This window comes from Hevea brasiliensis, chromosome 4 (assembly GCF_030052815.1).
Source record: "Hevea brasiliensis isolate MT/VB/25A 57/8 chromosome 4, ASM3005281v1, whole genome shotgun sequence".
Taxonomy (NCBI): domain Eukaryota; kingdom Viridiplantae; phylum Streptophyta; class Magnoliopsida; order Malpighiales; family Euphorbiaceae; genus Hevea; species Hevea brasiliensis.
The window spans coordinates 15,882,723-15,898,050 of NC_079496.1; the positions used below are offsets into that span (position 1 = coordinate 15,882,723).

At 34.0% G+C, this 15,328-nt stretch overlaps 3 protein-coding genes across 3 annotated transcripts; all 3 read left to right on the plus strand.

Annotated features, from left to right (window-relative positions):
* The first annotated feature begins 226 nt into the window (after positions 1 to 226).
* On the plus strand, positions 227 to 752 carry LOC131179235 (uncharacterized). Its single transcript, XM_058145429.1, has one exon. It carries the CDS (start codon positions 341 to 343, stop codon positions 638 to 640), a length of 300 nt encoding a protein of 99 aa, XP_058001412.1. The 5' UTR covers positions 227 to 340; the 3' UTR covers positions 641 to 752.
* Positions 753 to 5,505: 4,753 nt separating this feature from the next.
* On the plus strand, positions 5,506 to 8,790 carry LOC131179234 (diacylglycerol kinase 5-like). Its single transcript, XM_058145428.1, has 6 exons — positions 5,506 to 5,743; positions 6,712 to 6,779; positions 7,145 to 7,219; positions 7,619 to 7,706; positions 7,884 to 8,000; positions 8,306 to 8,790. Exons 1-6 carry the CDS (start codon positions 5,663 to 5,665, stop codon positions 8,636 to 8,638), a joined length of 762 nt encoding a protein of 253 aa, XP_058001411.1. The 5' UTR covers positions 5,506 to 5,662; the 3' UTR covers positions 8,639 to 8,790.
* Positions 8,791 to 10,859: 2,069 nt separating this feature from the next.
* On the plus strand, positions 10,860 to 11,308 carry LOC131179536 (uncharacterized). The gene has a single exon (XM_058146413.1). It carries the CDS (start codon positions 10,983 to 10,985, stop codon positions 11,238 to 11,240), a length of 258 nt encoding a protein of 85 aa, XP_058002396.1. The 5' UTR covers positions 10,860 to 10,982; the 3' UTR covers positions 11,241 to 11,308.
* The last annotated feature ends 4,020 nt before the right edge of the window (positions 11,309 to 15,328 follow it).

Here is a 15,328-nt window from a genome sequence, read left to right on the forward strand (position 1 = left end):
ACAGCATTTAAATTGATAACTAAAATTATTTGGGCCATTTGTTTTATTGAAATGTCTGTGGTTTAGGAAAACACACTTTTCACGTTGATTAAATAATTTATTCCCATTGTGTCCCTCGTTGGGACAATATAATAGCATCACATCCTTGAAAAAACAAAAAAAGAAGTAAGAGCTTCGAGAAAACCAAGTGTGGCATTTGTTATGAAGAACCCATTGATTGATTCTTTTCCCCCTTAAGCTGCCACTGGTTTTTGACTCTCTATCCCACCATATAGAGATCCACCGACCCCTTTCTCTACCTCAACCCATCTACACTTCTACGCGCAAGTATACAGAAACTATGACACCTACAAGGAAAGCTTGGGTTGTGGCTGCCGCTATTGGTGCTGTGGAAGCACTCAAAGATCAAGGTATTTGCAGGTGGAATTACACTGTAAGGTCTATACAACAAAATGCCAAGAACAATATTAGGTCGTTTGCCCAAGCCAAGATGCCTTCTTCTTCTTCTGGTTCTGGGTCTTCATCAACAACAGCAGCAAATGGGAGTAGGAATGCTAAAAGTAGGTTGAAGAGAAGGGAGACTTCTTTGGAGAAAGCAATGACTTTGAGCTGCTGGGGGCCCAGCACTGCAAGATTTTAGTGGCCATATTCAAATTGAATTTATGGTATCCGTTAATTGATTTTCTAGTAACGATTATCAATTTTGATCAGGTCATCATGCATAATGAAAGAAATTATATATCCTAGTGGGATTCTGTGTGTTAATCAACGAAGCAGAGAATGTGTTTCTTGATTTCTGGTTTGTCACAAATATCTTGTATGTTAGACGGCAAAGAGAAAGAATTATCATATTGTTAAAATACAAAAAATAAAAGAAATAAAAAGATATATAGATATATAATGGTATTTGGCATGTATGTGTGCGAAATAAAATAATTAATTATTTTATTTTTATTTTTATAAATAAATTACAAATGGATATATTTGTTAATAAATAGATATATTTGTTAATAAACAGACATATTTATTACACACGAACAGTTATAACTGTTGGGAGATGTGTCTTTTAATAAATGAATATAGTCACATCTATTAGAAAATATGTCAATTTAAAACAAACAGTCATGTTTGTTGAAAATAGATAAATGTGTCTGTTTAGAAAATACGACATGACTTTTCATTATCTATAAATATGGATGAGCCTTTCAATTCAGATATATATTACTTCTATTTTTTCTTCTTCTTCTTCTTCTTCTCTTCTAGTCTATTTAAATTTGGTTTGTATAAAAAGTTTCTAAGGGAAATCTCCAAGAGTTATTGTATGCAGATTTCAGGTTTTGTTGTATCATCTAGGTATATTGCTATAACCTTGCAAAGAATTTAGTAAAATTAATTAATACCTTAAATATGGTGATTCATCCTACTTCAAAGCTTATTCTACACCCACTGCCTTAACAATTTTAGGGTATTAAATGCAATGGAGTCCAAGGATGTTTTCGTGATAAATCAAGAGTTCGTGAAATTGGATCGTTTTGATGGGACAAACTATGTTCGCTGGAATGACAAGATGCCATTCTTATTTACTGCATTGAAAATTTCTTATATACTCAATCCAAGTTTGCCTACCATTTCGCCACCAACACCAGAAGATTCTGAATAAGTGAAAGTAAAATAGGAAAAATGTGAAGAAGATGAATTGTTGTGCATATGTCATATTTTTAACAACTTTTCATATAGGCTATATGATCTATTTACTTCTATCAAGTCTCCAATGGAAATCTAGAAATCACTAGAGTTTAAATACAACTCAGAAAAAATAAGGTATGGATAAAATCTCATCATGAAATATTTTGAATTCCAAATGATTGATAATATGTTTGTTATGGATCAAGTCCATGAGTTACTTGTCCTTATTTCAAAACTTAAAGATTTGAAAGTGATAGTTCCTGAATCATTGCAAGTACGAGGAATGATAGCAAAACTTCTTGCTAGTTAGAATGATTATAGGAAGAAAAACTTCTTCCTAGTTAGAATGATTATAGGAAGAAATTATTGTATACCACAGAAGATTTTTCTCTTGAACAGATTCAGAAATACTTGCACATTAAAGAAGAAACAAGAAATCGACATAAGAAAATTGTATCTGAATCTACCACAAAAGTTAAATTTATGCAAGAAGGTCAAAATTTTCAAAAGAAAAATTTTGGAAATAAAAGAAATTTTTCTGAAGTAGCAGACAATAGTACTAGTTATGGCAGCAATAGCAAATCAAAGAAAGGAAAAACTTGTTAAATTGTGGCAAGAAAGGGCATTACAAACATGAATGCAAATTTCTAAAGAAACATAAAAAAAAAATACGAATAATAGTGCTCAAAATTCCAATAAAGCAAATATAGTTGAACAAACTACTGAACTGATTGCAATGATATCAAATTTGCATATTGGAATTGTCACGACCTGATTCCACTGGCCAGACCGACACTATGACCTAGGCTGGCATAAAGCCCCTGAGGCCCGTAGTAAGCCTCACTATTCCTAAACCCATAACCAGAATCAAAATTAAGGCCCAATAGGCAAATAAAATAAAATAAAATCTTATAAATTTACTTGGACCAACCTAAACTGATAACTAAAAAAAAAAAAAAAACTAGGGGAGATACCCATCATGCACAAATCAATTAATCTCCATTAGTTAATATAATACATAATACATTGATATCACATCGGAGTTCTAATAGTTAACTAAACAGATAAAAAAATAAAAACTATAAAAAAAAAAATATTAACTAAGAGGCACCACAACCTGCGAATAAAAATGTAGGTTAGACCCGAAAATAAACTTGCTCCTCTTGCAATCTAAGGAAAAATATATGAACAGAAATGAGCATTCAACTCAATGAGTATAAATATTTATTATAATTATAATTTCTATAGCTATCTAAGACTGATGCATTTCTAAGTATGAAATGTACATCGAGCACTTATATCAAGCAAATCATCTAATTTTCACACAAGAATATACTTTGGAGCTGCTCACATACCAAGTGTATTACATCAGTACATAAATAGGGGAGCTGATCCCCTATATAACTCTTTCAATCCAAATCCTGCCTGTGAGCTCAACTCAACCCAGACTTTCATTTAAAACCAAGTGTGGGAACCAGCGAGTTCAACTCAAAGCCGTGCCTAACCCCGACTTTCCATATTCATAAGGACTAGGTTCCAACAAAACTAGCTCAAGCCGCATCTACTCGTCCAATCCATATCCATATATATACCATATATGAGTAATAAATCTTGTAATAGCCCAATCCTTCTCTAGTCAGTATTGTTCGTTTTGGCCCGTGGGCCTCACGGATTTGTCCCTTGAGAGGTTTTATTCCCAAAAGCGTGCTAACCAGATCAGGAAGGCTCCCACATATATGGCCCAAATCTTTCCTTCCTGTTTTGGATGTGGGACACGAAGTCCACTCCAGTGCATAGCTGGTTGAACGAGCACGTCCCAACCCTATCCCTGGGTCGTGACAAGCCCACCAGCTTTCGCCTGGTTCGTCCTCGCATCACACACCGTACTAGAGGGAACTAGGCTTTGATACCAAATTGTAATAGCCTAATCCTTCTCCAGTCAGTATTGTCAGCTTTGGCCCGTGGGCCTCACGGATTTGTCCCTTGGGAGGTTTCATTCCCAAAAGCGCACTAACCAGATCAGGAAGGCTCCCACATATATGGCCCAAATCTTTCGTTCCTGTTTCGGATGTGGGATACAAAGTCCACTCCAGTGCGTAGCTGGTTGAACGAGCACGTCCCAACCCCATCCCTAGGTAGTGACACATCTAGCCCCAAATTATCGTCAGGGCAACAATTACAAATAAATAATAATTAATTAAATATGCAATAACCAAAATACCCCTAATATATATACTATTTATGTGTACAATTAAATATTTTATGAAATGCATGAGCATGCCAGATATATAATTAATATTAAAATTACAAAAATAATCAATATCTAACTCACAGTTGGTCAACCCAATTGCAGTGAGTCTGACTGGAGAGAAGAAAGGCAAATTGACATCGATCACCTATACAGATACACTGACCTCTATCAATTTATTGACAGAATTAACTAATTAATTTAATTAAAGAATCAAGAATAATTCCTAAGGTTTTGATATGTATACTCAACTCAACTAAGTCTTTATCCAAAAAATTTGGAGTCGGCTATATGGATTCGCTTTCTACACTCTAAACGAATTTGTGTTAAATCCTCAGAAATATTGAATGTTTCTATGTCAAGTTGTACTAATCCCATCCAAGTCAATTTAGGTATACCCCTTTTTCTTTCTATCCTCTAACCTAATGTGCTCTACTTGTCTAACTGGAGCCTCTGTATGTCTACGATTCATATGACCAAACCGCCTCAATCTCCCTTCTCTCAACTTATCCTCAATTGGCACCACTCCTACCTTTTCTCTAATACTCTCATTACGGACTTTATCTAGTCTAGTATAGCCACTCATTCACCTTAATATTCTCATCTTTGCAACTCTTATCTTAAACGCATACGACTCCTTCAGTGCCCAACACTCACTACCATAAAATATAGCCAGTCGTATGGCTGTACGGTAAAATTTTCTTTTCAACTTATTGGGAATCTTGCGATCACATAAAACTCCCGTTGCACGTCTCCACTTCAACCATCCGGCTTTAATCCTATGACTAACATCCTTCTCACATCCCCCATCTACTTGAAGGACTGAGCCGAGATATTTAAAGTGATTACTTTGGGACAGTACCACTCCATCCAAACTAACTCCTTCCCTATCACCAGTTTGGCCTTCACTGAACTTGCAATGCATGTATTCTGTCTTCGTTCTACTTAACTTAAAGCCCTTTGACTCTAGAGTACTTCTCCAAAACTCTTCTATTGACTCCTTCTCGCGTCTTATCTATCAGAACAATATCATCTGCAAACATCATGCACCAAGGAATACTCTCTTGTATATGTTTCGTCAATTCATCTAAAACTAATGTAAAAAGGTAAGAGCTTATAGCTGATCCTTGGTGTAATCCAATTGAGATTGGAAAATCTCTTGTGTCCCCTTCAACTGTGCGCACAATAGTAGTTGCTCCTTCATACATATCTTTCAACACTTGTATGTATCTAATAGATACCCTCTTTTGTTCTAACATACTCCATAAGACATCTCTTGGAACACTATTATAGATGTATACCATAATTTATGAATTGCTAAGGATGTAGGGCAGCTTTGGACAGTACTACCTTTGTTAGATTTATGGTGGTAAGGCTTGAAATTACTAATTAGGAATTTTGAAATTCGCTAGAGGCTGGTTATTATAGTTTTCATGAGTAAAATAAAGAAGAAAGGCAAAGAAAGAACTAAGAATATTTAGCTAGGTAGCTCTCTCATGGACAACAAAGAGTTAATTAAGTTTTTGTATTTATAAATCAAAGTTTTTTCACAGTTATATGTATGACTTATGGTGCTGAAAAAGAAAACGGAGAAATCAATATTATTTTCCAACACTAGCATTCTTCAGCAACAGGCAAAGGTTGACATTGATTCTTGCTTGTAGAAACTGGTATTGTTTTATTCTTCTTGCCAACTTTCTTGAGTGATATGTTATATATTGTATAGGAATGGATGCTCAAGTATCATATGCCTTTCACTCTGAGAGGAAGCTACATCCAGAGAAATTTAAAAACCAATTAGTAAACCAGGTATCATACCAAATGTTTAATATTATGCATTTTTGGTAGGCAAGATTAGAACTTGACATGATCTTTCCCTTTTTTTATCTTTGTTTTAGTTCTTTTTGCTGGTTCTGTTTGAAAATTGGTTTAGACATATTTAATGAAGCTAAATGTTAATGATGACTTGAAGGATCCTCTTGCTAATTTTATTCAAGCCTCCACCCACATGCAAAAATAACATAGTAGTACTCTTAACTCTTAAGCAGTTCACATTGAGCTAACACGACTATCCTTAATTCTCTTTCTTTTTGAGTAATCATTAAGAAGTATGATGGATGCTAAAGTAGCAATCATTGTAAAGAACACAGGATTGTAGTAATTGTTGTGATGTCACAACAAATTTTTTGAGATGGATTGTTGTCAGATACCTCATGATGGACAAGTGGAGTTGGAGGAGATGGGGCAGTTAACTGGATTTTTAAAACTTGGTAGAATCAATAATCATTTTCGGAGGAGTTACTATCTAGAGGAGTGTTTGGAGGGGGAGGGAGGGTGTGTTTCTATAAATTTCCAATCTTTGGATTCATTTTATTTCGTCTTAGTTATACAATCGAGTCCTTTAGAAGTTGGTTTGGGAAATGAGAGGGGGAAAAACTATTGCCACAGTAAACTAGTTAAACTTTTCATACTAAATATGTACATTTGTTGGTCCATCTTCAAAAAGTGACAATGAATGCAACATTTATTTGCATGCAATAACCAACATTTCATGGCATAATTAGCACATGTAAATATTAGTCATGGTCCTTCCCTACCTATCTCTTGGATCCATTATCAATTTTATTTTGCATAAATCTACTAATCTCAATTTTTTTTTACACTGTATGTGTATCTGATAATTTTCCTTGATTAAATCCCTGTCCAAATCATATTACTTATTGCTGGTTTTTTACTTTATTATTATTATTATTTTTTGTCTTTTCTTTTGGGATTAGAGTACTTATTTAAAGCTTGGATGTACTCAAGGATGGTTTTCTGCCTCTCTTCTTCATTCTTTTTCACGGTGAGTCTCTTGTTATTGTTGAAAGATTCTTCGACAAGCATATTCACTTGTCTTTTTCCACTCTGTCTACTGTAGTTAATCGTATAGTTTCTAGGAAGCAGCTCTTGCTAATCCCAAAATTAGATGGATTTTTAATCTGGTGGTTTAGTATATACAATGCCGAACTTAGCTGAATCCCAAATAAATGGGATCAGACATATGACTTGTCCCATTCCACTTTATCCAAGCTATAAGTTGGTAAATGTTATCAGTTGAAAGAATTGGGTGCTTAGTTTTAAATTTTTGTTCATTTTTCCCAGTGTTCTTATTTACTGGCTTTGTGTTGGCTTGTCTATGTCTTTGAGAATGACTTGATATCTATGCAGGAACATAGCACAGCTTACAAGGGTTAAAGTCATGAAAAGCAAAGGCCAATGGGAGGACCTTAACATTCCTAGCAGGTGACATGTGTTGGTCTTTATGCAGTGCACTGTCTTTTCACCCGTCACCCTCTTCAGTTAGTAGTATTAATTGTGCAATTGAATGCTTTGATAAAGGAACTACACAGTTCTTATGCAACTTAATCAATTTCTGTGGTAGATAGGGAACAAGAACACTATTTATGTACTTTTGGAGAATTAAATGGGACATAACATTTTGGGAATGAGATGCTAAAAATGCACATTATCAAAATAATTGTCAACTATTGCCTTTTAAGTCGCTGGCTGAGCATAGTAATGGTTCATTCAGAGGTTTGATACTTTTCAATAACTTCAAATTTGAATTTGATTTCTTGTGTTAACTGCATTTTTCCATGATCAGTTGCATCATTTCTCTGATACTTTGTCTTTAATATACAGCATCAGGTCCATTGTTTGCCTCAACTTGCCCAGTTTTTCTGGTGGACTCAATCCTTGGGGAAAGCCCAATGGGAAGAAATTGCGTGATGTTAGCTCTCTCTCTCTCTCTCTCTCTCTCTCTCTCTCTCTCTCTCTCTCTACACATATTTATAACACAAATTTTGTGTGTGCATACACTTAATAAGATTGTTGTCTCCCATTCCCAATCAGATCACTTTTTAACAATACATTTTTCTGAATGACTAGATAAATCTTTCTTTTACAGCGGGACTTCACCCCTCCCTACGTAGATGATGGCCTTATTGAAGTTGTTGGTTTTAGGAATGCCTGGCATGGGCTTTTACTGCTTGCTCCAAGTGGACATGGGACTCGTCTTGCACAGGTATGAAATGAAAATTTTTTTTGCAGTTTTATAGTTTTTAAACACCCGCAGCTTAACCCTTTTTTTCCTTGTCCTTTTGAGTCAGAGATTTTTTGGCTTAACTGGGTCCTAGGTGAAGGGAGTTTAGAATTTCTGTAGTACAAACATATCACAAATCTGTCCTGAACCAATTAGAGTTAAAATAAATCTGAAATTCTGAAACGCATATGTGCTGATGAGAAATTTTACTCATCATTTTAACAGCAACACTCTCTCATATCACATTTATGACAAGCTGACTTTTTTGCTCACTCTATTACATGTAGGCAAGTAGAATTCGTTTTGAGTTCTGTAAGGGTGCAGCTGACCACACATTCATGAGAATTGATGGAGAACCTTGGAAACAACCACTCCCAGCTGATGATGATACAGTTGTTGTGGAAATTTCTTATCATAACCAAGTGACAATGCTGGCCACCACATCATGCCGATCCAGAAGTATACATGATCCAGCTTCACCTATCAATGGTCATGATGATGAAGAGGACAATACTGATGAAGAAGATGAATCTGCTGAAGATTGGGAAGAACGAAGGAAGTTTGGAGCGGCTGACACTTTCAAATTTCCAGATGATTTTGATATATCTCAACTTAGTTGAGCTCTAAACATATTATCCTGTAGCGTATTGCTTTGGCTATGGTTGGTTATGTCTACTGTGGCCAGCAGAACTAATATCCATTTCCAATGTACAGCCCCGTATCCACCTCATTATTATGGTTTCAGTAAAAAATTTTGAGCAATTTTGCTGCAGATTTTGTACCAGAACTCAATTACCCTGCATGAGTGCATGGACTGTATGTTGAATTGATGCTTAAAGGACTGCATGAATAAGGTGAAGGCTAATAATTTGGATGCAAGTCCAAGCACAATAATTGAATAGCTGCCAATATGAGTTGCTAAGAAGTAAGAACTGCATTAAGTGGCCAGAAAGTAATGGCCAATCTTGGTGTATGGGAAATGAAGATGTCAAGTGATGTGTCAGTCGGCTGTATTAATACCATTTGATATTAATAACGAGAGAAACAAGCCATCTGAACTGAACTCATTTTGGAAAGTATGGAGATGAATCGGCTGTGTTACGGAGTAAGAGTTTATTACACCAAACTCAAGGCAACTAAACTTCTACAGGAGGCTATTTCTGTGGGTTGCATCCTGGCATGAAAGGGGAAAAAAAATCTCACTTTCAACCTGTTTGGTTAAATTTAGAAACTCAATTTTAGGACATCCAAGCCCACGTTTTGGAAAAGCAGCATGTTTCATGCAAATGACATTTTCAAGGATGACCAAGCAGCAGATTTTAGTTTCTTGTGTACAAAAATATCCTTCACCATTTCACATAATTTCATTTAAACCAATATATAAGACACTTCTTTTCATTTCCACGTCAATAAATTATTTTTAGAAATTCAATATAATATTAATTTTTAATAATTATATTATAAATATTTGTGAAAAATTTATTGGTGTTTATTAATATTTCACCGATTTAAAACTTTTAAATTTAAATACATTTTATTATGTAAATTGAATATAATTATTAAAAATCTAATAGGAATAAAATAAATGATTATTAGTTAGTAAGATCAAATAATATGTTTACCCAACAATAATTTTTTTATTTTATTACCAATAGATAAATTATTTTTTAGAATAGTAATTTTGTGATTAATACCTTTCAAAGTAGTAAAATTCAACAATAATGTTAAATAGGCTCTAAATTTTTAATTTGTAATAAATACATAAATTAAAAATAGACTTAGCGAAAAATAAGGCTTTGTTTGAATTGAAAATGTGGACAAAAGAAGAAAAAAAAATTAGGAAAATAAAATGGGATAATTATTTTTTTTAAAGATGAGAAAATAAAATAAAAAAGGAACGGAGAATAAATTATATATTTTTTTAAAATTATTTTCTCCCTCATTTAAGGAAAAAATGAACAAAAAATAGAGAAAATTGTATCAAAAGAAAAAGAATAATATATATATATATATATATATATATATATATATATATATTTTTTTTTTTTTTTTTTTTTTTGAAAAAGTATACAAAATTCTTATGACATGATTTAACATATAACGGATTATATTTTATTTTTTTGTCAATTTAATATTGTGTGTTGTATGTAAAAAAATAGAGAAAATTGTATCCAAAGCAAAAGAATAAAATTTTTTTTTTTTTTTTGAAAAAGTATACAAAATTCTTATGACAAGATTTAACATATAAGGGATTATATTTTATTTTTTTGTCAATTTGATATTGTGTGTTGAATTTGCTTAACAAACGTAGTATAAATTATAATTTTCTATTGAATAACACTAACATGGTAGATGTATTAGACATGATACTAATAAGAAATAATCGCTTTTTTATAAGAAAAGAGAAAAAAAAAACCTTTTTCTTTTATCATTTTTTCTTCAATTAAAAATAAATAAATACACAAATAGAGAAAAGTATATCCAAATAAAAAGAATATATATAAATATATATTTTTTCCTTCCTTTCTTATCATGTATGCAGAGTGTAAGAAGCCCATTTTCTTTTTATATGACAAGGTACTCAAACTTTAGAATAAGAACAAACAACAATTTGCAAATCCTACCCCACCATTCATCACCATTATTTTATCTCTTTGTTTATTTGGAGTTCGCTAATGTCTCTCTCTCTCTCTCTCAGCTGTCCCCATTCAATGATACTGGAAGCTTGTTTTAGAAATACCACTGCTTAAAACTATTGGCTTGCCTAAACTATTGGTGAAACCATCACTGCTTATTAATTTATTTCACTACCTTTTCCCTATATATATATATTGCATGAGAACTCTTCCCATATGCCACACCAGAACCGCAAGGCAAGATATCAGTCTCTTTTCCTAGCTACTAAACATTTCACATCAAACCAGTTTCAGTTCTCTGTTCCAGTCCATAGTTTACAAGATAAAAATGAGTTCTACAAGCAGAGCTTGGATGGTAGCAGCAAGTATAGGAGTAGTAGAGTCACTGAAAGATCAAGGATTGTGCAGATGGAACTATGCACTGAGGTCACTTCAACAACATGCCAAGAACAATATCAGATCATATTCTCAGCAGCCTAAAAAATTGCTTTCTGCTGCTTCGAAGAAGCTGAGAGATGAGAAGTTGAAACAATCTGAGGAGTCTCTCAGAACAGTTATGTATTTGAGCTGTTGGGGTCCTAATTGAACCCTCACACTTGTTAATGTAGTGCCAGTTTTGCATTGAATGTATATATAACTGCCTTTCATTATTTATATGTGTGTTCCTTCAGCCCATTTATGTCTGCAATTTCAGTCTTGGATTGTTTGAGGATTCATGAAATTTCGAACATTTTTTTCTTAAATTGCATTATAAGCTAACCAGTCTATCACTGGTTTTGAATTTTTTTTTTTCCTCCCTACATGTGGTGGAAAGATCAAGATAAACTACAAGTGCAACCTCTAATTTGTGCATAATATTGTTCTTTCCATGCTAATAAATTATTATTTACTTTACTGAATGAACTGTTCAGTAACCATAAATATTTTAATTAATTCTATCTATTAAGGATAACCTTCATTTTAGTCAAATTTTCTTTAACCAAATTCCATCAGAATTCTAACAGAATTCTACATAAGTAGCTCAAATTCTCAAAATCAAATATGTCATCCTCTTTAATTAATATTGCCCACTATTCATTATCATATCAGTTCTAATTTGAACGTCAAAAAATCTTAACTTTCAAAAAAAATACCTCGATAAATCTCGAATTCATTTATTCTCTGCTTCACAGGTCCATAATCATCGATAATTTTGATCGACCGCAACACTTTATAACATATGATATGAAATTAAGCTTACAAAGTGGTCACAAGTTGCTCAACTTACCAGGTAATTTAAGCCAAGAATTAAGGGACCCTCCAAATAAATTAATCAAATTAAATTAATTTTAGTTATTTAATAGTTTGGATTTAATTTTGAGTTAATCAAGTCAACATATAATAGACTAATTTCAAATCAAAATTGTACCAGTTATCAGGTTATTTCTTAAATCATTTAAATTTATATCATTTCGAATTAAATATAAATTTAAATAGATCTAAATTAAATTGCCAAGTCAAAATAAATTTACCATTTCTAATTAATAAAACCTTACTTAACAGCCTGAAAATTTTGAAGGGGGGAGGAATTATTTTTTAAAATAATATTTCTATGTAATTCTTGCATAATCTTTGTTAAAACCTTTAATTTTTATATTGTGGGACCTAAATTAATAATTCTATTTGATATTAAACATTTTTGTATATATTATCAAATTTGCATTCACATTTCAAAATTTTCATCTAAATGCAATTTAAAGAAATAAAAGGGAAATCTTAAAACTTAAACCCTAATAAAATAAAACCAAACTAATATTCATAGTAGTTTAATCCAATGCTTAGACCATCCAAAGTATGTTTTCTGTCACGACCCAATCTATGGGCCGGACCGGCACTAGGACCTGGGCCAGCTTAAAGCCCCCGAGGCCCGTAGTAAGCCTAACTATTCCTCAAATCCATAACCAGACCCACAATTTAGGCCCAATATGCACATAAAATAATTTAAATTAAACTGTTATAATTATATTTCGGGCCAACTTAGCCCAGAAATTATCAGAAACAAAAATTTGGGGAGCCCAGCTCAACCCTGTTATCTCATTCATAACCATTTAAAACTCATAAAATTTTTTCTTTTCATTTATTAATACGCAAACTTGAATTCATACAGTTCCTGACAGACTTAATGCTACTACTAGCACATGCGGAGTCCTAAATTACAAATTTAGAGAATAATAATAATATTAAATAATCGACGTTAAACCTGCGAGAAAGGAAACAGGTCGCTCTGTAAAATAACTCCTCCTGTGGCCTGGAAAAATATTGAACAGGAGTGAGCGTTCGACTCAGAAAGTAAAATATCAATTTTAACCATAATCTCTATAACTATCTAAAACTAATACACCCTGTAGAGTGAAATGCAACATCAACAACATTTTCACATCATAACATCAAAAAGGTAATTTGGAGCACTCACACACCCTGTAGTATCAATCATAACATATAGGAGCTGATCCCCTATACAGCTCTCTTAAATCCAACCTGGTGCCAGCGAAGAACTCAGCTCGGACTTCCACTTAATAACCAAATCCAGGGTCCCAGCGAAGAACTCAAGCCGTGACTACCCCTCGAAGGATCGGGTCCCAGCGAAGAACTCAAGCCGTGACTACCCGTCCTATCCATAGTCCATACCATATCACACGCACGCCAACGCACGCACACTGCTCCAAATTACCGCAACAACATTCATGGCACTTTAACAGTTATCAATGCAACATAAATCGTGCCTAGAGTTTAACTACATAATTATATGCATATAAGTGATGCATGGGCATGCTTGAACATATAATAATATCGAAATTACAATTAAAATTAATATTTTACTCACAAGATAATCGTCGACTATTGTGGTTCTTTGGATGCAGGAAAATAGTTGATCTCGATCACCTAATAATTAAATTATAAATTTATTAGTACTAACTCAAAATAAAACTCTAAAGAGGCAATAGACAGCCTAATTCATGCCGGAAATCCGTGAGTTTCCCTATACCAGGACCTACCCAACTGCAAAGAGGCTCAAATAACACTTCTAAATTCTCAATTTCCACAATCACATCTCATTAATATCACATGGCCCCTCCTGGGCCCTCCAAATCAGACTATACTCAAAATTTTAAAAATTACGTTTTAGTCCATATAATTGACATTTTTCAAAAATTCACTCAAACAAGCTCTAAAAATTCTAAAATTTTGCCCCGCGGTCCTTAATAATATTATAAGGCTATTGCAAAATGAATTGTAATTTTCTAATTACCCATGAATATTTTATTCAAGAATTTTACTCGATTCCATAAGTTTCCAACAGATAACATATTCCTAATTCAACCCAATTAAATATTCACATATTTAAACCTCCATCCTCAAGCTTCAACAAATTATATAAAATTTAATTATCTTAATTTCAATTTATCTTATATGCCCACATGCTAAAAATATAACTAAAATCCATCCATATTTCTCAAAAATATTCTACGATCACCCAAAAATTCAACTAACACCATAGAATATCTCCAAATAATTTTACTTTCATCATATATTTTTCTTAGAATTTTTCTCCAATTTTTCCTGTTTAAGAAACACTGTATTTATGCTCCATAGACAGAGAAATAATAAAAATTGTCTTAAACGAAGATTATCTTTCTCAAAAATTTCAAAAATTTAATAGTAAGCCTCTGGAAGATGAATAATCTCCATAGCTCAGGGCCACGGCACCACCGCGCACGGTGGCCGGCCGTCGGTCACCGGCGACATTTGCCGGATCTGATCATACCACCATGTTCATCTCCTCTTCCTCAGTCCATATGTGGTCTCGGATCGTCGATCCAACGGTCGGATCGTCGTAGATCTAACGAAAAAGTTTGAAAAACCCGAAACTTCTCTCCTCCATATCTCACTCATCCGACCTCCATTTGCTTCAAATTTGGTGTCAAAAGAAAGCTCTCGGAACAAGCTTTCCAACGCCACCGGAATCGCCTCGATCGGACGTCGGACGAAGCCGGAATCGCGCCGGAAAGCCGCTGCCCACTGTGCGCGCGTTTTCTCTCTCCTCTTCCTCTCTTGCCGCCGTTTCTGGTGGTCCTGGACGTCGCCGGAGGGTCGCCGGCCGGTGGGGAGCTGCTTGGGACGTCGCCGGCCGGTCACCGGAGAAAGGAAGAAGAAGAAGAGAGGGAAGGAAAGGGAGAGAAGAGAAAATGGGGGGGGGGGGGGGCTTCCTCCTCCCGTTTTTGGTTTTTATTTTTTTTTATTTTTAAAAGAAAAGCTGGCTGTGACAGTGGGAAACCCACTGCCACACGCCAAAAATCCCATCAGCATAATTTTTTTTTTTTTTTTTTTTCAGAGTTGTTACATTCTTCCCCCCTTAAGAAAAATTCGTCCTCGAATTTTCGAAGAAACAAGAGATATGGAAAAGAAGATTATCGGAACAAGTGCAATCATTACTCCTCCAGCTATGCAGAGATTGGTAAAACATTTATTCTTCAAACTCTTCGTATATTATATATGACATTCTACCACTCTCTGATTCTACTATAGTGTCCTATTTGTCATCATCTCTTTCTAGAGGGCTTTTATCTTGTAACTATTCATTGACCATTTTTCTGACATTTCAAGTATTCGCTATACCTCACTGTTCTTGACTTG

Bases quoted from the DNA above. Each gene is read 5' to 3' on its own strand.
- LOC131179235 (XM_058145429.1), top strand. From the start codon at position 341: ATGACACCTACAAGGAAAGCTTGGGTTGTGGCTGCCGCTATTGGTGCT.
- LOC131179234 (XM_058145428.1), top strand. From the start codon at position 5,663: ATGGATGCTCAAGTATCATATGCCTTTCACTCTGAGAGGAAGCTACAT. The intron at 6,780-7,144 runs GTGAGTCTCTTG...ATATCTATGCAG, and splicing joins CTTCTTCATTCTTTTTCACG to GAACATAGCACAGCTTACAA. The intron at 7,707-7,883 runs GTTAGCTCTCTC...TTTCTTTTACAG, and splicing joins ATGGGAAGAAATTGCGTGAT to CGGGACTTCACCCCTCCCTA.
- LOC131179536 (XM_058146413.1), top strand. From the start codon at position 10,983: ATGAGTTCTACAAGCAGAGCTTGGATGGTAGCAGCAAGTATAGGAGTA.